Source organism: Ostrea edulis, chromosome 4 (assembly GCF_947568905.1).
Source record: "Ostrea edulis chromosome 4, xbOstEdul1.1, whole genome shotgun sequence".
Classification (NCBI taxonomy): domain Eukaryota; kingdom Metazoa; phylum Mollusca; class Bivalvia; order Ostreida; family Ostreidae; genus Ostrea; species Ostrea edulis.
This window is the reverse complement of record NC_079167.1, coordinates 76280895-76303662: the sequence shown is the minus strand read 5'-3', so window position 1 is coordinate 76303662 and position 22768 is coordinate 76280895. Positions and strand designations below refer to the sequence as shown.

At 34.6% G+C, this 22768-nt stretch overlaps 1 protein-coding gene across 1 annotated transcript; it reads right to left on the bottom strand.

Moving 5' to 3' along the window:
* Positions 1 to 248: 248 nt before the first annotated feature.
* Positions 249 to 19084, bottom strand: LOC130053849 (perlucin-like). Its single transcript, XM_056161462.1, has 6 exons — positions 19067 to 19084; positions 16345 to 16476; positions 15931 to 15952; positions 3000 to 3085; positions 2473 to 2560; positions 249 to 617 (listed from the first exon to the last, which is right to left on the bottom strand). Exons 1-6 carry the CDS (start codon positions 19082 to 19084, stop codon positions 397 to 399), a joined length of 567 nt encoding a protein of 188 aa, XP_056017437.1. The 3' UTR covers positions 249 to 396.
* Between the last annotated feature and the right edge of the window lie 3684 nt (positions 19085 to 22768).

Here is a 22768-nt window from a genome sequence, read left to right as displayed (position 1 = left end):
TTTGTCCCAACCAGTCATCTCAAAATTACATTCAAATATCAGGCTACTCTGTCGTAATGATCAAAGAAATTCTCAGCCACGAAATAATATCAATGATAACATTGAGTAATCGGGGAATGCTCACTTTGGTTTGGGGTTTCCACATCGATCTTCATGGTGCAATGTGGGTGGTCAGTTCCATATTCTTAAATGCCCTTTTGTCTCAATATATAATAAATGATTGAATATTCTAAAAACACAGCGGAAAATGAAATGGCGCGAAGCGAGATTGAACATTTTAAGAAGCATCCTGGGTGTCAGGATTTGATCATGTAAACGTCTATCTTCATAAGCCAGTGAAGTTTTGAAAATGATCATTGCTTTCTTAGTGGAAATGGATGTATTTCGGACAAAACCTCACTCGATTTCAGTCTCACAAATAAACCTGTAATTTTCCCCACATGGCTCATCCACCCATTTACCATCGAACTTTTGCCACAAAACGACGCAATTTGCATAAGTGTGATGATTTGGTTCTCCTGGATGAAAGTCATTAACTTGTATAACTGTCTGATCTGACGAATAAATCCATTTACCTTCCTCTATCATGTCAGATATACCAATCCAGTAGACCCCTGCTACAATTAAAACAACCAGCTTTGAATATATGCACAAATCAGAAAATGTCAACATTTGTTCGCATCCGTTAAGTACACACACAAATAAAGGTATACATAACTAAGATAACCAACGATACGAATAACTAGATCAATCCAATCGTCCTCAGAACAAAGGGAAATATTTTTCTCATAGGAATATGAATGAAAGGCCCGGCGAACACAGGGATCAGGTGACCAAATGGAGTCATTGAAGTAAAACTTTTTTTTCGTTTGCCCCGAGAAAGGAATTGAGTCAAATGCTGTCTGACATGTTGTATACCAATTGTAGATTGTAGAGTAATTTTTGGTACATTGATTCTGACTCAGTACTGATTACTCCGTTTACCAGATCAAAATATAGAGCTCACGATAGGTGTAAGCGGTCGACAGGGGATGGTTACTCTTCCTAATTACCTGATCTCACCTCTGGTATACACAGGTGTCGATGTTTGCCCAAGTCTCTATTTTGTATCCATGATACGAGTTATGAGATTGATCGTTGTTCGTCAACATCACCCTTTCCTCTAGCATTTCATGTACGTAGTTAGTCATTTGATCTCATTGTTTGTTTTAATTCCCGTTGAAAGTATTTTATTCATATTGAGAGGTCACTAGTTGTAGGTAAAGTTCCACAAATTTAGATTTGCGCTTAGCGCTTACAGCCGTATCAATAAGGGTTCGTTAATGTGCCAACGCCTGTCCCAACTCGGGACCTCCGTTTTGAAGTTCATGTTAAGACCCATTATTCACTTTCAAATGCCAACAGTTTGGCGAAGGATCATTTGCTACCTATATGTTTTCGTCTTAGGTTTGACTCAGCTATGGCATAAGTGGGGCTCAAACTCACGGTCCCCCGTTTACGAAATGAACGCTTTACTACCGAGTTACTGCGATTGGTCAAACATGCATGTACCTATTTGCGACGATCACAATGTAACTGTTAATGAAACTGGACAATTATCTTATTCCAAAGACGGAGAATATCTAAATTACGTTTGATTGAGTATTACTATATACTTCAGCGAATCATACCAGGAATCATACCAGCAATTACAACTGTATGAGGGGTCACTAATGCTTGCTATGAGATAAAAACATCCACAAACTTTTTCCGTATAACAGTCCACCTTCTGGGAGTTTTGCAGCGTCCGATATCTTTCAGGAACGATGTAGAACTATTCACCTTATAATTAGCGAGTGTGTTGAGATCGTTAAAATAGAATACCGCTTTGAAATTATTATTCCGTATCGTACGTAGAAGGTGTCTCCAGAGTAGAAACTGAACGATTTATGATATCAATATTCAAGGAAACACCAGGCGATAATTACTGATAAGTTTTCACAGTTACCAGTATTATAAGGCACATGTACAGATATATGGTGAAGAGACTTGGATGCCCCAACTACAATTTCCTGTTATGTATTTTAACCTCAATATCTCGAAACCTCGGATATATCAAAGCTTATTCTAGCCTGATCGAATTCGATATAACGAGGTTAGATTGCATATGATACATGTGCAGTGGCATTGCTATTTGTAAAAATAGAATTGTACACACCAAACTTCCCATCCAATTATGTATCAGGATATAGGGCTCACAGCGGGTGTGACCGGTCAACAGGGGATGCTTACTCCTCCTAGGCACCTGATCCCACCTCTGGTGTGTCCAGGGGTTCGTGTTTGCCCAATTATCTATTTTGTATTGCTTGTGGGAGTTGTGAGATTGATCACTGTTCGTTGTCTTCACCTTGCATAGATATCTAATTATCATCTCCAAATATCTAAGATATTGTATTGTATATACATGTATTGTGAATTGAAACCTCTGCTTACCGATTCGTTGACTGTAGCTGATGAGAAACGAAGATTCACTGAGGGTCCTTGGTTCTGCCAGCTTTGTGTGATTTAGTGCACATATGCCCTAAAATGTTTCACAAGAATTAACGAAAGTGAAGTTGCAAAACATGAGAATCGTGAATGGATGTTGTTTTTGTATCTCAATCGTTCATTACCACAAACAAAAGAGTGTACTTTTTACACTCGAAATACATCAACTATAGTTTGTAAATTAGCTTTCGATGCGTCAATATGTTCAACGAGCTGGAAATGTTCAATGATATATACATGTATACATACAAAATAGAATCCACTATCAATGCTATGATTTGTTATAAACATTTTCAGCAAGGACATTCTTCAGCAAAATGAAAAGGGACGCCCTTCAGCAAAATGAAATGATAGACGCCCGGTTAAGTAAAGTTTCAAAGAAATAAAAATTGGTGAATCATTAATGTAGTCTACTATATTCAATGAACCTGTAAATATGATAAATTAATTTTCAGTGTATTGATGAGGCATACCTTCGCTTCTACCCAAGGTTTGGCATCCTGACTGAACCAGTAGCATTTCTTTCGAAACTGAATCCATCCAACATGGCACCCAACACCTAAAATATATACACTTATAGGGAAATGTCATTAAAAACGACACTGCTTTTGTATTCAAATGCTTTGCAGTAATTTTAAGCGATGATTACTTTCAGCAATGTTTCTTGTGATCAATGACCAAGAGATTTGTATACTTTTTTTGCAATTTGACAAATAAATTGACACTACGGTGATTTGAAAAATCCCCGTTATAACGATCTAATATACAATACAGCATGTCATTTGAGTGAAATCCTGTCTGACGCGTTTCCTACCAATTGTTAGACCACTCTTTACTCACTGATTTTGAATACGGATTACTCCGTTTATCCGATCAAGAAAAGCACTCACTTCGTATGGCATATATGTTTATAACTTCTTTGGATAAAAGTCAACTGAGATGATTTTTAAAGTTCGGGTTTCGAATAAATTTAGGTAGAAAATATATACCTGTCCTTAAATATTTTTAAAACAGTGCTTTTTTGTAGTCCTTATCTGTTCTTTAGTGAAACCTGATATTTCAATATGGCAGACGATAGTGTTCATGAAATAGATATATCGCTTAGTGTTAACGTGCAACGTTTCCACTGTGGAGCGGTTTTACGGCGAGACATATCTCTCTACCGAAAAATAAGACTGATTCAGAAAACAGCAAGGATTTATTTGAATGCCCTCTACCATCTGATATGCAATGGTTTGTTAACCTATACAACTGTTACGAAACGATTACGCAATACTCGGCAATACATAAGCTGTATGTTTGTTTACCATTCCTCTAACCCATGCTCATGTAGGAATTGCATCACAATGCTCACAAGACTTGTCATGCATTTGATACCATTATTCTTAGTTATTGAGTCATGGGTGTGTCCTGCGTCACAGATCTCAACGATTTTATGGCGAACTGTTTCAACAGATGAGTTATATAAACAGCTATTCACGAGTATATACAAGACAGTGGTCCCTTGGAGGAGGAGAAATTCGTCAACAAGTTTTGTTATTACTCTTCAATATTGGTGTCCTGCTGATTCACCATGAGAAATAATCATAATGAACTTCTCCTATCCGGACCCATTCAATGGTTGTTTTCTTCATAAACTCCATGATATGTAAAACAATGTACTTCCCTTCGAATTCAACATCAAAAGTGTCTTAATTTCTTATCATGTAGAAGTTATGAGATTTATCATTGTTCGTTATCTTCACTTTTCAGTTATATTTATCTTATATGCTAGATTTCCTCATTAACAATATCTTCATGGTATTTAGTGATCAGGTCTTCCAACAGTCTGTTGGAATTCCCATGGGCACAAATTGTGCTCCTTTGTTAGCTGACCTGTTTCTATATTCATATGAAGCGGGATTTATTCAAAAACTTATACGTGAGAAGAAGAAATATCTTGCTGTGACATTCAATTCGACATTTAGATATATCGACAACGTTTTGTATATTAACAATGATAACTTTCATTCATATGTCGATTCGTTATATCCCTGTGAGCTCGAAATAAAAGACACCACATAGTCGTCCACTTCTGCTTCATACTTAGATATTTTATTGAAAGTAGAAATTAACAACAAACTGACACCTCAACTGTATGACAAACGGGATGATTTCAGCTTCTCCATCGTCAACTTCCCATATTTGTGTAACAAAATTACATTATCACCTGCATATGGTATATATATCCCAACTGATTCGATACGCAAGAGCTTGTTCTGCGTATAGTGAGTTTTTAAATCGAGGTAAGCTACTGACAAAGAAGTTGATGTTATAGGGGTTTCAACAGTCTCCATTGAAGTCAGCATTTCGCAAATTCTATGGTTGTTATAACGATCTAGTTCGTCAATACAACATATCATTGGGTCGAATGGTGTCTGAAATGGTTGATACGGATTGTTAGGCTGTTCTTGGCACACTGATTTTGACTGCGGATAACTCCGTTTACCTGTTCAGGATATAGGGCTCACGGCGGGTGTGAGCGATGGACAGGGGATGTTTACTCCTCCTAGGCACCTGATCCCACCTCTGGCATATCCAGGGATCCGTGTTTGCTCAATTCTTTATTTTCTATTGCTTATAGGAGCTATGAGATTGATCACCTTCGTTATATTCACTTTGCATTATCCTTAATCAATTTAGCAGTTGCAAAAAGTCAAAAAGTTTCATTTTGAGATTCAGTCACGTGACGCCGAGTTACAAGGACGTGTTTGTTCCAAGCTCTGCGGTTTTTTGGCTTCTTTGAAGGTTTAAAAGCATTTTACTGGCTTTCCTTCATCCCCCACTGATATGTGCATAGGGTATTCATATTGAACTGTATATATTGTGTAAATATTGTGAATATTCTGACTTTATGGAAAGATTTTTGGATTATTTTCCTTTCGAGCCGTGATCAGTATTCACTGACATTCGTGTGTTACAAGGCATTCCAGTCGAAACTATGCAGAGACTAACGGCTCTTCATTTGGATATAAAAATGGAACTTTTAAAACCGATTTACTTTAAAGACAAAGAACTGCAAGGACAAATTACGAGCGCTACTAAGCGTATATCTGATTTTGATATATCCGTTGCAGCTAGCCAAATTGTATCGGATATTCAGTGCATACAAAAGAACAGATATCTATGGAAGATTTATAATAAATCTGCAGGCAGTAGATCAAAACTGCTAACAGAAGGTATTGACATCCGCAATAGGCATATATCCGTATATAATACCAACCCCTTTTCCGCAGGACTATGTGAAAGGAGTGCCAGTATCAGTTGATGATGATGAAATCATGAAAATGCTTGGTCAGTTTGATTTGTACAATATAAGTGACCTTAAATATGAAAATATTCAAAATCCAGAGACCAAAAAAAAAATGATAGCAATTTTCAATGCAAATTCATTCATTTATGTTCGCGGTCTGCAAGATGGCAAGTTTTTACCTCGTTCTTGTAAATGCGCGGGATTACAGTGCGACATATACCACTGTGGCCAACCGTCAAACAAGCGCACTCAATAATGCACAAATTGCTGGGAGACAATGCATTATGTATTTGCATGTACGAACCATACCCGGTGCAAGGTCTGCAAAACAGACGGATATTGGCCACGAGATAAGACTAGTGAACACTATACTGAACCAATTTCTAAAGTTAGTTTTTTTTCTACCCGTGTGATATAAAGGCATTCGGAGTGTCTCATATGTCATCCGAACATGCCTTTCAATATGTGAAAGCCGTAAGGAACGGAGATATTTCCAGGGCAACCGGTATACAGTCAGAGTCTACTGGTATCGACGCCAAAAAGATGGGCAAGGTGATCCCACCTTCAGACAATTGGATAAGTGTAACCTTATGCACGGGATTATTGAGGCTAAGTACGACCAAGTACCGACATTTCACTTCCCTTCTCTCAGCAGTTGGGGATTATTTCATGTTTGCCTAAAGGTGATAAACCTAGACAATTTTTAAAAAAAAACTGGCGACCTATTACATTGTTAAATGTCTTGTATAAACTTATTTCAGGTTGTCTTAGTAACAGAATCAAGTCTACTTTACATCATCTTATTTCAGACACCCAGTCTGGATTCATAAAAGGAAGATACATTGGAGAAAACACCAAATTTATCTATGATCTTATGCATTATACAGAAAATAAAAATATACCAGGACTGTTGGTTTTAATTGATTTTGAAAAAGCTTTTGATTCCATTTCATGGTCATTTATATATAAAGTATTAATATATTTTGGTTTTGGTGGATACATTATTGAATAGATGAAGATTCTTAATACAAATTTAGGGCTGCAGTGTTACAGAGTGGGTTTTTATCTACTCAATTCAATATTGAGAGGGGCTGTAGACAAGGCGACCCTGTTGCACCTTATTTGTTCCTCTTTTGTGCAGAAATTCTTGCAATTTTGATTAAACAAAATAAGGATATAAAAGGTATTTTGATATGTGATAAGGAACACAAAATAAGTCAATATGCAGATGATACATCACTTGCTCTTGATGGGACACCTTAGTCACTTTTTACAGCATTAGATACCTTAGATTTTTTCTCTAAAACTTTCTAGTTTAAAGGTAAACAACTCAAAAACAAAAATTGTTTGGATCGGATATAAAAAGTTTTCAAATCAAGTCTTTCATCATACTCGATGGAAACTTGACTGGGGTTCAACAATTTTTAATTTATTAGGTATTAACTTTTCAGTAGACTTGCAACAAATTACAGATTTAAACTACAACATACATATTCCTAAAATAAAGAGCATGCTACAACATTGGAAAAGGCGAGTTCTAACACCAATTGGTCGGGTTACAGTGGTTAAAACATTAATTATTCCGAAAATAAACCATTTATTTCTATCACCACCAACACCGAAAAAGGAGATACTTAATTCATTGAGTAAAGGTATTTTTGAATTTATTTGGAATGGAAAATGTGACAAAGTAAAACGTTCTATTGTAACTCAAGACCACCAACATGGAGGTCTACAAATGGTGGACATCAACAATTTTATCACATCTTTAACATGTTCATGTTTGAAAAGGTTATTGATGGGAAATAAATCCTGGGTAGATATTTTTGAAGCAATTAATGGTCAGGATTTTGTACACAAATTACTTGATTCTGGAGATGCATTTATCTCTGATTGTGTCATTTCAGAAAACAATATATTTTGGCAAGATGTTTTTAATTCTATGCTCAATGTAAAACTTATACGGTACCAATTTTGATGCACCAGATGCGCATTTCGACAAATAATGTCTCTTCAGTGATGCTCAACCTAAATGTTTGAAATCCGAAATAACTATGAAGCTAAATATAGCCAAAAACAGCGTGCCAAAAAAGTGGAGCCAAATTCGTCCAAGGATAAGAGCTATGCATGAGGGAGATAATCCTTAATTTTGAAATGAATTTCTAAATTTTATAACAGCAATTAAATAAATAAATGTAATATAATCCTATTACAAAAAATTCTACAAGGAAACCTATTCCAGCATTCCTGTGTGGTATACTTCAAATATTAGAGTGGGTATGAAAACACTGTTTATCAAAAGCTGGTATAAAAAAGGTGTAAAACTCATTGACGATTTCCTAGATGACAAAGGGAATCTTTTATCACGTATTCTTTTTCAACATAAATTTGATATCCAAGTTTGTATATTACATTATAACAGTGTATTGAGTGCAATATCAACTCATCCGAAATTGTTTGAAAACAAATGTTTACTCAATAGATCTTTTACACCTTATATTCCATTATATAATAAACCTTTGATTTTGCAAACTAAATGTACTAAATCTGTTTACAAACAGTTAAATGTAAACCATGATATACCTACTTATGTTTCAAAGTGGAACTTAGAGCTGGTAGCTTATGGGATAGAAATATGTGTTAAAGATGCTTTTACTGTTTGTTTAAGATTACCAAGGACTCTACTATCCAATGGTTACAATATGGAATACTTCATAGAATTCTGCCTGTCAATTATTATTTTAAAAAAATCAATGTTGTGTCTTTTGATTGTTGTACCTTTTTTAATGATGAAGTTGAGACAATTCAACACGTTTTTATTGGCTGTGAAAAAGTATCTATATTATGGAGCAATCTGAGCATGCACATTTATAAAACAACTTCTAAAAGAATAGGTTTTAATGTACTTAATATTTTATTAGGTGAACTCCCATTGTTGAAAGACAACAGAATTGTAAATTTCCTTATCCTATATACAAAACAATATATTTGTTCTTGTTTGAAAAAACAAACAAAAACAAATTGCCAAGATTCTTGTAAATTATTGTTCTATCTATACAACAAATACAAAGGTACCTGTAAAGTGCGAAACGAAATCGAAACGAAACGAAACGAAATCTACCAAAACGAAATCTACCGAAACGAAACGAAATCTACCGAAACGAAACGAAACCAACCAAAACGAAACGAAATCTACCGAAACGAAACAAAACAGATTGTATAACCGAACTCTTTTAATTATAATAATTAAAAATGGTATCTTAGGCCCCTGTGAAAGTTACCACATATAAATAAAATTCGCCTCCCCTTTGATGTAGGCTTTCGGCTTGACTGTTACAAAGTTTTAAAAGTTGGAAAGGGGGGGGGAGTAAGCACAAAGTTCATATCCGTAGTTGATTAAATGCCATGTACAATTAGTTTCGGATCCATACATTTTAGAACCGAAGGTTACAGTCTCAGAGATCTGGGGAAACACACTTTACGAGGGGTTGGGTCGCCGACGTTGGATCCGCCTTTGGGCATAGATACATTGTTTGAAGAAGCTGGTGTCTGAGAAAATTGAAAACAGGAAGAACTCTTAACCTCTTATTTTATCTCTAACTGCTGACTTTCAATAATGGAAAAACTCTATACATTTGGGATGTTGCTAAGACGGGGAATTGAAAACGAGACGGAAAACGGATTTTTTTAATGCAATGATATTAGGAGGAGGTCGGCATTTTGTAAACTGAAAAGGCTTATGAACAAGGGGATTTTAAGCAGAAATCAAAAAGAGAACGGGAGGACATATTCAGAATCCACCGTTTGATATACTACATACAAATACACAATATCCACATGTATACATATATTTGTCTTTAGAGCAAAAAATACTGAAACATGTATTTATGCCCAAAATCGGATTCAACGCCGACGACCCCATCCCTCGTTTAGTGTGTTTCCCCAGACCTCTGACCTGTGAGACTGTAACCTTCTGTTCTGAAATTTATGGATCCGAAGCTAATTGCACATGGTATATATGTACTTTGTGCTTACCCCCCCCCCCCCCTTTTTCCAACTCTTAAAACTTTGTATCAGTCAAGCCGAAAACCTACATCAAAGGGGAGATGAATTTTATTTATATGTGTAAACTTTCACAGGGGCCTAAGATACCATTTTCAATAAATATATTTAAAAGAGTTCGATCATACAATCTGTTTCGTTTCGTTTTGGTAGGTTTCGTTTCGGTGGGTTTCGTTTCGTTTCGTTTCGGTAGATTTCGTTTCGTTTCGATTTCGTTTCGCACTTTACAGGTACCCCAAATACAAGGTTGAAAAATGTATTGCGTATCAACATTTAGAAATGCAAAAATTTGAAAATACCTGACATGTATGGAAAACACTTTTTGACAACATAAAAAAAAATTAAAATTTTGCTATTTTAAGCAATATTTTTTATCTACTTTTGAAGCTACATGTACTTTTATCTATTTACTCGAGCTCTGTATTGTTATCATTTTTCTCTTATCATATTGAAAATACAAGTACTTAGCAACAAAATATGAGTGTGAGTATGAAAGAATGTGAAAGTGGTTTTAAAAAATGACAAATGTTCTTTTGTCTTATGTCAATATTTGTGAAATAAAAAATTGATATATTACAAAAAAGTGTAACCTTATGAAGGAGATTATTGAGGTTAAGTACGACCAAGTACCTGCATTTCACGATACACTTCGTAAAGCCCAAAAATCAGTATTCGTTGAAACAATCTACGATGATTTCTGGGCTTCCGGGTTTGATGGAGCTGGTACAATCCACACTCACCCCTCGGCGTGGCCGGGGCAAAATAAGCTAGGGGAAATACTAGCTAACGTTGCAGGTTCTCGCTCCGCCCGTAGACAGTTAAAAGAAGCAGCTGAACTCAACATCTCGTTCATTGAGGTGAAATTACAGCGAAACAAGGACAGCTTCAGTTCTCGGAATACTTCACCTAAATCGCAAACAAAGTCGCACGTCGATAACAATGGCTAGAATCGCCTGATTTTAATGGCTCAATTGACTTTCCTTTCGACTGCTTCCCATAATACGGACCTGAGAATGAACAATTCTATGATGTGTGTGATAGGTATACCTATTAATTTATTGCATTATTATTCTTTGGACAATTGTGATAGCTACGTTAAAATTTATTTCAGTTAACACAAGAGGTTTAAATTCTAAAGAGAAAAGAGATATTGTTAGATTTCAGATATAAAGATTGATGTTAATTTTTATACAAGAAACTCATTATGTAGAAAGAATCTTTTTCAGTACGATTGTTCATGGAAAGGAAAATTTACACATTGTTTTGCGGACTCTACATTTAGTCTATATCGAAAAGAACTGGATATAGATATAAGTATACACAAAACCAATGATGGTCGAAAACTTTTGATCAATCTCAGTATTGGCGATATATCACATAGTTTAATTAATATTTAAGCACCAAACAACGAAAGTTCTAGAATAGATTTCTTCAAAGGAATGGAAAGATTTATTTTAAATAATTCAAAAATTCGAAGTAAAACCATAGTATGCGGAGATTTTAGCTGCCACCTGGAAGGTAACAGTGATAAGAGTTCCAAAAACTTAAAAGAAATTATTACACAATTAGATGTATGGAAAGAAAAACATGACAAACTTGATGGTTTTACATGGTGTGATGCAAACAACACAGCAAAGAGTTGCATATATTTTATATTTATTAATGCACATATTTTAATGAGAGTAAAACAAGTAAGTCTTCGTAAAATTCCTGGTACTCATAATAACGGAACGAGAATGTCAGATCACAAAGTGTTGAAATTAGATATATCTATACAAAACAAAGAGCGAGGAAACGGTTACTGTAAACTCAATACGTCGCTTTTAAAATGTAATGAATATAAAAGACAAGTCAACATATTAATAAAAGATATAAGGGATAGTGAGGGTTCTTCTACTAATAAATCGGGAAAATTAAAACTATCGATTAAGGATCTGTCCATATCATTTTCTATTAAACGTAAAAACAAAAGCATATAAACAATTTATATCTAATATTGATAATGAAATAACTAAAATTGAAGGTTTACCCCATACATTAATTGACATGAATAAAAAGAGAGAATTAGAAAATCAATATAGCAACTTTTATATTGACAAATCTCGGGGAGCGCAGACTCGAACACGGTTAGCGATGGGGGAAAATGCACAAAATATTTTCTCGGTCTAGAAAAGAAACGCCAATCACAAAATTATATTCATGAAATAATAAAAGAAAATGAAAAGCTTACAGATGATGATGGAATTTTTGGCGCAATGTGCGACTTTTATGAAAACCCTTATACTCCAAAGTCAGCTTCGAATAAAGACATCAATCTATATTTAAATAACATTAATCTCTACAAGTTATCAGATACTGATAAAGACACGTGCAATTTCTTCTCCTCTTTAGCCGAATGTAAAGACACAGTTACAAATATGAAATCGAATATATCTCCAGGTTTAGACGGAATACCTAATGAATTTTATAAATGCTTTTGGGACCAATTATCTCTGCTTTTTTATATGATGATAAAAAAATTTACGAATGGAAAAATGACATATTCTCAAAGGCTCGCAGCTATCTCTCTAATATACAAGAAAGGATAAAAAATGAGTTAAAAATTTACAGCCCTATTAGTCTAACTAATACGGACTATAAGAGTATAGCTTTCATTTTTGCACAAAGCTTACAAAGGATTATATATAAACAAATAGAAAATGAACAAACAGCGTATGTTAAATGTCGTTTCATAGGAATAAATGCACGTCTCATCCTGGATATTTTTTAATACTGTGAAACTAATGATAAAGAAGGAATTTTATTGTTTTTAGACTTCGAAAAGGCCTTTGACTCAGTTGAATGGAATTTCTTATTTAAAACTCTAGAAAAAATCAATTTTGGCCAGAATTTCTTAAAATGGATAAAAACATTATACCAGAACTTACTTATCAAATTTGAAAATTGGGTAGGTATTTTAGAGATGAGAAATGCAAAGAGCAGTAAGGCAGGGATGCCCAATATCGGCCATATTATATCTTTATATCGCTAAAATTCTTTCATAAAAATTAAGGAAAATCATAGGATAAAAGGATTCCAAACAGATCATATGGAGAAAGAAGTCAAAAATATACAACACGCTGATGATATGACTTTTACCCTGAAATATATAGAATCAGTTACTCAGGCTTTGTACACAATACACAATTTTTGCATTCATGCAGGCTCCAAGATAAACATCAATAAAACTGAGTGCATTCTTCTTGGTCCTTTACAAATCTTTTACAGAAATAATGGGAAGAAATTTAAAAAAAAAAATGGGGCTGTCTAATACCTAGGTATTTACGTTGGCCATGACAAAATAGAATGCTATAACAAAAATTGGATGAAAGTATATCACAATATAGACACCTTATTTGAATCTTGGAAAAGAAGAAAATTAACATTATTTGGAAAATGTACCGTTACAAACACACTGGCTTTAACACAACTTATTTATTTAGCAAGTATTTTTGAAATCGCCAGATAGAGATTATTGTTGACTGCCCTATTTCGGTGACTGACCAGAATCGGTGACATTCTGTTTAGTGTGCACATTGTCGTTTCCGGGTGTAGATTGATTCATCAATTTCGCCGTCTTGTTTGCAAACATATATAGAGTACATTTTCAATTTCCCCCCGAAAATGAACTACTAGAAGGAGAGTATGCACGAGCACCTAAAACAATAAGCCCATTTACTTATTACTTTTTCAAGCAAAACTTCAAATTAATATAAAGTATACCAAAAGTCTCAAATTCTACAATATGTTATTTTATTCATTGACGTTTAGTTGCACATTCCTCCTGTATATACATTTGAACAGTAACAAACTTTTGGCAAACCTATATTAACAATGGTCACCGAGATAGGTGACGTCACCGTTTTAGGACCACAAAGTGACATGTTTTTTATTATGTCAATATATTCAATTAAGGTACTAATGAATTTGGAATTTTTGGATGAAAGTAAAGGGATTTAATTACTTTAAAGATAGGTGTGTAATTTATTTATTTAATCCAAGTGATTAATGAGAAAATCGCGGTTTATCACTAAGGTCAGCGAAACTAGTCAGTGGACGATATATATAAAAAACTGAATAGGGTAATATTTAATTTCATATGGAACAAAACTGATAGGATAAAACGGACTACCATGATTGGGTATAACAGATGTTGAATCGAAGATTAAAGCCCAAAATGCTTCGTGGGTCCTCAAATTGAAAGAGACAAAGACATTGTATATTGAACTACATAAATAGTTATCTTACTCCTAATAACATAGATATAAATTATCTGACAATGACTACAGAAAAAAGAATTTAAAAAGTACATGATACGGACAATGCCTTTGTTCTATAAACAAGTTTTTACATCTTGTAAACAAATACACGATAATCACAATAACGCACAATTTCTTACACAACCAATATGGTCAAATCAAAAATTTTCATATAAAGGCAAAAAATCTTTTCTCCGAAGTGGTCGAAAAGTAATATTTAGAGCGAGATTAATATAAGACTTTTGGCTTGTTTCTCAATCTATTTCATGTATAAGACATTGTTTGTAAACATTAGCGAATTATTTACGAATAAATATTGCTTAAACTAAAAGTAATATACTTTATGTTAAGGATTTATTCCCAGATAATGAGTTTCTTAAGCTACCTGAGGATATAATGGAATTATCAGTAAAAAAAAGAATAATTGGATTTGGGGATATAAAATGATAAAATCAATTTTCAAGAAATACGAACAAAAGTACGACTTCACCATATGCAGTCATCTAAAGATCTCAATAAACAATCACTGCCAAAACAAACATACAACAAAAGACTTTTATAACACTTTTGTAAAGAAAATGTTTCAGGTGCCAGTCATTCAAGCAAAGTAAAAAAGGAATATGATATAACTAACAGTGACTGGGGTAAAATATACATGAATAAAGTAGAAATGCTTCAAGACAAAACAATTGCAGAATTTAATTATAAACTGTTACATAATATACTTTCGAATAATTATTAGATCAATAAAAATACGACCTGCATCTGTAAAACGTGTAGCGATAAGATTGGAAATTCAAAACACTTAATATTTGATTGTGTAAATGTACAAAGTATGTGGAAATTTGTTAGTAAATTCATAGGTTTTGATGTAAAATGGAAAAATGTCGTTGGATTTTTCTCTGTCAGAAATGAAACAACTATAGTGTTCAATTTACTTTTATCCTTTATAGCTCTAAAGATATACAAATATAAAATGTATTGTAGACTTGAAAATATTGATGAAATATCTGAAGAACTTATATGAAACTTAAAAGCATGTATTTCACAATATTCAGAAATATTATTTGCTACTGGCAATACAAAGCATTTTAATTTTTTCAAAAAGATGTTAACCAATCTTAGAAAGTATTATCATTGAATGTCATAATCCCACCCCCTGAGGGGGGTTGCCCTTCAGTTGAAGATTAAGAGGATACTTTCATGGACTATCAATAATTATGTATCCCCTTGCATATGTGGGCCTTTCAATTAATTTCAACATTACTATCACCACTATCTACATTTTTGTACAATATAATTATAAACCTATAAGTATTTCTTTGAATGTAAAACTTATATATGTGTGAATAATACTTAAATTTCGAAGTTGCATCATACGTGTGTAGAAGACACGTAAATCCATGCATAATTCTTGTATGTCTATGCTTGATGTATAGTGCTTGTGTATAATATCTGCTAGTTTATAATTTAGTGATGTATAAAACATGTAAGTGTATCAAATTAGAGACGCAATTCGTACAAGTCAATGATTTATTTTTCTTTTGAAAATCAATATGTAAATATAATTATTGTATATTAGTTTTTTGTGTGAAGTGTTTTAATGATAATATAAAATCATTCAAAAAAAAGTTTCATTTCATCTGCATCTTTAGATAATCATTTTGACATATCATTCGTACAATTTAAGATCAAAATGTTTCAATATAAATGGAATTCGCAGAATGAATATGTCCTGAAAGTGCTACTTACGATTTTGTCCATTTTCCTTGACCTGGTCATAAAGGAAAACAATTCTGCATCAACAATGCATTACTATTGAAACGGTTTTCAGAATAAGTGTACATACATACTGTAAATGGCGACATTCATAAAAGAGGTTTTAGTTTGTGCAGTAATATTTGGATTGTTTAGGTATTTGCTCTTCAGTTCTAATGATAAAGAAGAAGAAAAAATTTATATTGTTATCCAAGAAATTTTTTGGTCAATCAGAATGCCCGAATTTATCTTTAACTTGCTTTAGATTTAAGCCTTCCTAAGTTAGATTGAGCTTCATAAAAATCTCTTTATCTATCTAATAAATTTGAATTGATAATATTGCTGCAAACAGTTTTCTTGTAGAGTATTGAACTTATCTAAGTTAAGACGGAAAGCAGAACTAATTACCATTTCTAGATATTTACAACCAGGCTGTTTATCTATATTATTTCCCGTTTCCTTCCATTCGCAGCAGACGTGCACTGGAACAAGTCTTCCCTGATTTGACACGTCTCTATTCCAATACAACGCTGATCTTTGCTACAAAACCTTGAACATGAGTTAATACTTTCTCCGAAAGTTGCACCAACTGCCGAGAAAATGGTTTGGTAACTGTTGTTAGAATGCTTCCCAAAAAACTTCAAGCGGAATTCAGCATGATAACATGCCTGTTGACACCCAACTATTGGAAACACAAAAATATTACAGACAAATTTTAAAATTCTGATTATCGGTGTCATTGTTTTTAGCTCTGAACGATTGCAGATGAAGTGGAATTATGTCAAAGTATTGCTAGTGCTATTCAATTAGTACAGATGAGCAGTGGTGACTATTGGCTAGAATTCGATAAATTGTGACGTAAAGAAAAAGACACCCCCTCTACAATTTTACGCAATTCTGAATACAAGCTAAGGCGAAATCAATCGAATACATAATTCAAAACAGCATCATAGACGGGGCGGTATTGTCATAGGTATTAATTTAAAGAAGTAACAAGTTGCATCGCTTAATTTGTAAGTATGATAAATATTCCAATGTTCGTTCTTACTCCCATGTATGGTACCCCAGCCAATCATATTCATCGTTTGAAAACTGACATATGCGCAGTATTATTTTGATGCTGCTTTATTCCAACCACACTATCCTAGAAGGCACAGTTAGTGCTGGTTAGAGTTTAAATGTAACAATCCGTCATATGAGTTGAAACTCTGCCGTTGGATTACAGCTTGGGTTGCTTTGCTGAAACCCGAGTATTAAACGAAGTCCCCCTATGTAGTCAGATGCTCGGTGTTTAGAAGCTTAAGTCATGGGTCACGAATCATCAATCTCCTGTGAAGAAGAGAACTTCGTACGAGGAGGAATTTCGCACTGCTTTGCATATCAATTCTTTTCCAGAAAACTTAAGAGATTATTATCATAAAGAAAAAAACACTACTCTACCCAGCACTGATTTAGTCATATGCATTTTGCGCAAATAACAGTGGTGGATTCTAGATTTCATATGTAATATTCAAGAGAAGAATTTGGCTGTGGTAATTGTAGACAAGTTTTGACGGTTTCCATACAATGAATTACAGTAAATAAAACAATAATATCTAAATGACATAAATATTAGTGAATGATCAGGTGATGTATCTACATCGTTCCTGGAATCATGTTCCGGTGTCATGGGACTGCCAGTAGAGGAAACACCAATTCATAGCAATATATAATGGTAACTTAATGTTTTGTCATCTCGGTTTTGTTCCTATCCAGTCAATTGAGCATCCAGGGGCAATGAATATCAAATGATTATTCTAAAACAATTAATTGGCTTCGAGGACGATTTTAAATGCTTTGAATTGCGTTTTATGTCTTCATTATAAAACCAAAACACAGGATTTTCCGCATAGGAAAATATATCATAAAATCACGTTCTGTTGATGACGTGTTTATATTAGGGAAACATTTGCGTGTTTGCCGGTTATATGAAAAACGAGGGCTAAACAATGGTCAGATAAAGCCAGTATGAAAACAACAAAGACAGAATAGAGTTGCGCAAGAGCTTTTTTTTTAAAATTCGTATTAGATATATTATAAGCGCCAAATTGCACCGTGGTTTCAAATTCCAGGAGAACGATTCCTACTTTCAAGCCTTGCAATTACAGATTAAGATAGTTCACTAACATTCCTTTGAGTTTTTTTCAGTAACTTTAGACACTATTGGGTGGTGTGGATCGTTATTTCACAACACGGTGTGTGAGATCTTAATTGTATTTCTAATGAAACACAATTGCGTATCCCTGGACACACCAGAGGTGGGATCTGGTGCCTAGGAGGAGTAAGCATCCCCTGTTCGGACTATCATGATGTGTCCAGGGGTCCGTGTTTGCCCAACTATCTATTTTGAATTGATTATAGGAGTTATGAGATTGATCACTGTTCGTTATCTTCACCTTTTATGACAAGATAAGATAAAGTTGTTCAATTCTATTTTAGGTTATAAATAACGTTGTCGGTCATCATGTTGTGGAAATGTATTTACAATTAGGTATCGTAGATGTACATTTATAGAGTAATTATGTGTGCCATACATGCTGTACTCACCTATACAAATATACCAACAGGGTCAGTTTACAGTGATTATCTATCTCTTTATCTATCTATCTATTTATATATTTATCTACCTATCTATCTATCTATCTATCTATCTATCTATCTATCTATTTATCTATCTATTTATCTACCTATCTATCTATCTATCTATCTATTTATCTATCTATTTATCCACCTATCTATCTATCTATCTATCTATCTATCTATCTATCTACCTATTTATCTATCTATTTGTTTATCTATCTATCAATATATATATATATATATATATATATATATATATATATATATATATATATCAACTCTAAACACATTCTAGAAATATGTCGACCGTGTTACCGTCTTCTTCAGTCGTGTTTATCTGTTATAGGAACGTAACTCAAAACTACATACACAAAAAGTACTATGACGTCACAGTAAACATTATACTATTGAAAAGTAACGTCAAAATTGATATTGCGCGAAAAACATTTGAAAAAGGTAAGAGTCTAATAATGAAATGAATAATAGTAGCAGGGCCAATTATTATACTCACCCGACCTCTTGGACACATCCTAAATTATGACTATGCCTACAATTAGGTATTTGCTAGATAATGTAGCAAAATTTTAGAAATGTTTGTTCACAAAGCAGTTAACTTTTGGCCTAAGTGAATACAAACAAAAATATAACAGTAAGTAGTTAATCGTAAATACATCAATATTGTTAAATCGAATTATTATAACATGTTCTTTGCATACAAGACATTAATTATTAGAGACAAAAATATTCCCTTTTGTTTATTCCGAATAGTACATAAGTATTCAATTTTTTCTTCCATAAATTTTCTCTAAATCGATGGTAAATGTCATCTTTTTAAAGTTTTTCAATTCCTATTATAGACTAATCGTCTATACTTTTAGAATCTGTATAGAAATGAATAACAACAGGGTCATCAGTTTCTCGTCTAATAAATGACAAATTCAAAACATGCCTTCGGTATAAAGCTGCCCCAGTTTCTCCCACATATACAATTTTGTTGCATTGTTTTTGCTAAACAATCCATAAACTACATTCCTGGATTTACAATTGATATATCTTTTGATTCGACATACTTATAATTTCCTTTTACTACTTTATACAACACCATTTAAGCAGAAATATAGACGAATACCACCAGCCTTGACAGAAGAAGTTAGAACTCATATCTAAGAGTTGCCAGCGAGTGGAGTAATTCGACCATCCCATTCTCCATTTTCATCCAACGTAGTTCTTGTGAGAAAGCAAGATGGAAGTTTACGTCTTTACATCGATTACCGCCAATTAAATTCAAGATAAAAAGATAATTATGCTCTCCCTTGAATTGATGAGATCCTAGATTCTCTCTCAGGCAATAGGTTTTTTACAGTTCTGGATATGCAGTCAGGGTACCATCAAATGGAGATAGAAGAGTTACATCAAGAAAAAACAGCATTCACAGTGGGACCATTGGGATTTTTCGAGTTTAATAAAATGAGTTTCGGAGTAGCCAATGTTCCAGCAACTTACCAGCAACTCCAAGAAGAGTGCTTAGGGGATCTGCATCTGAAAATATGTTTTATTTATCTAGATGATCTATTTATCTTTTCTAGAACTTTTGACGAGCACTTGGATAGATTGAGGCAGGTTTTTAACAGAATTAGGCAGTACGGACTAAAACTTTCACCAAAGAAATGCTTGTTCCTTATGAAGGAGGTTAAGTACACTGGCCACATTGTTTCCGAAGAAGGAATTCAGGCAGACCCTGACAAGATTAACAAGGTGAAAAATTTGCCAACACCGAAGAACCCAGAAGGGGTTAGGTCTTTCTTAGGCTTTGTAGGCTATTACAGGAAATTCCTCGAGAATTTATCTAGAATTGTCCGTCAACTCATTGATGTCATGGCCACTGGGAAGAAGAGCAGCAACTACAAAACAAAGCCACAGGATAAGTGGAAGTGGGATTCAGCACAGGAGACTGCATTTAATGTCTTAAAAGAATAAATTGACTTCTCCGCCTGTTCTTGGATACCCAGACTTTACCATGCCATTTGAGCTTCATACCGATGTATGAGGTACAGGATTGGGTGGAGTTCTTTATCAGAACCAGAATGGCCATAACCGGGTAATAGCCTATGTAAGTAGAGGGTTGACGAAGTCCGAGTGGAGCTATCCCATACATAAGCTAGAGTTCCTTGCTCTGAAGTGGGCCATTACTGATAAATTTTCAGACTACCTCATGGGCCAAACATTTTCAGTTTTCACAGACAACAATCCCTTAACGTACGTCCTGACATCCGCGAAGCTTGGCGCTACTGGTCACCGTTGGATTGCAGCTCTATCTGTATACAACTTTACCATTACATATAGACCAGGTAAATCCAACGCTGATGCTGATGGGTTATCGATACTCTCAAAGATCATAGATACAGATACAGGTAAGGCTATTTGCAACTTGCAAGGTGACCCATTGATTGAGTCTTTACCCTTGACAATCGCCTCATGTGACCAGATGCAGCCTATGAATGACAATGCATTCCAATACCCTGGGTCAAGGCCTCTGCTGGTGGACTGTTAGTCCCCGAGGGTCTCTACAGCCCAGTAACTAAGTACTTCGTTACTAGCTTGAAAATACGGATGTATATTTAATTGCTGTTATAAATTTAGAAATTCATTTCAAAATTAAGGATTATCTCCCTCATGCATAACTCTTATCCTTTTGTCTCCACTTTTTGGCACGCTGTTTTTTGGCTATATTTAGCTCTAAAACTTCATAGTTATTTCGGATTTCAAACATTTCAGTTGAGCATCACTGAAGAGACATTATTTGTCGAGATGCGCATGTGGTGCATCAAAATTGGTACCGTATAAGTTTTACATTGATCTCCATGATGTTCAGAAGCGAGATTCTTTCATTTCCACCTGGAAGGAGCATGTTGAGGATGGTAGCAGGCCCAAGAAAACATTTATTACTACAGATCATGACAGGATCATATACAAAACCTTTAAGAAGCTTAGAGTTGTTAATGACTTAGTTGTCAGAGTCATCAGTGCTGAGGAAGGAGAACGTCATCAAGTAGTTGTTGCTCCAGAAGTCATTCCTACTATACTGGAATTCCTTCATGGTAGGATGGGACATCCAGGCGGGGAGAGGACTACAGTATTAGTGATAGACATATTCTACTGGCCAAGAATGCGCAAAGATGTTGCCACCTGGATTGATCAGTGCGACAGATGCTTGAAATATCTTAGTCATTACAGATCATTTCACGAAATGTGCAGTTGCAGTCCCAACTAGAAACCAGACTGCTAAAACTACAGCAGATACCTTACTAAACCATTTCATTATTCCATATGGATTTCCAAGGAAACTTCATTCGGACCAAGGAACCATTTTTTCTGGTAAACTCATTCAGGAATTATGTCAAATTACAGGAAATTCCAAGTCGAGAACCACTCCGTACCACCCAATGGACAATGGTATCACTGAAAGATTTAATAGAACTTTGATATCCATGCTTGGGACACTCACACCTGAACAGAAGTCAAATTAGAAAGCTTTTATAGGACCATTAATCCATGCATACAATGCTACCAAACACGAAACAACAGGATTTTCACAATTTTATTTGATGTTTGGCAGGGAGTCTTTGCCTGTTGACTTACTATTTGGATTAGACAATAATGAGAGAGCTAAAAGTATGTCAACTTACGTTCAAATCCTTAAAGAACGACTTAAGTCTGCCTACGACATTGATAATACAGCCACAAATAATAGCCAATCAAGACACAAGGCTATATTGACTCAAGAACGAAGGCAGTTAATCTAAGTGTTGGAGACAGAGTGTTAGTGAAAGTGGTTACTTATGAAGGAAAGCACAAGATTGCTGACCGATGGGAAGATCGCCCCTATGTCGTAATAAGTCAACCCAACACTGATAGTCCTGTCTATAAGGTAAGTAGAGAGGATGGGAAAGGTAGATGCAAAACTTTGCATAGAAATTTGCTCCTTCCCATAGAAACAAAGGTTCCCTCTGCTATGCCAGTTCCAGCACCGAGAAGGATCAAGACAAAGGATTCAGGTCACGGCAATCGGCCCATATTACCTTCATCAAAGGATGAATATGACAGTGATGATGAATCTGGTGTCTTTGTATTACATGTAGGTACCGGTACCAAGACTCGGAGAGACCAGAGTATGGAGGACGCTCCATTGTCCATTAGTGATGTCACTAATGAT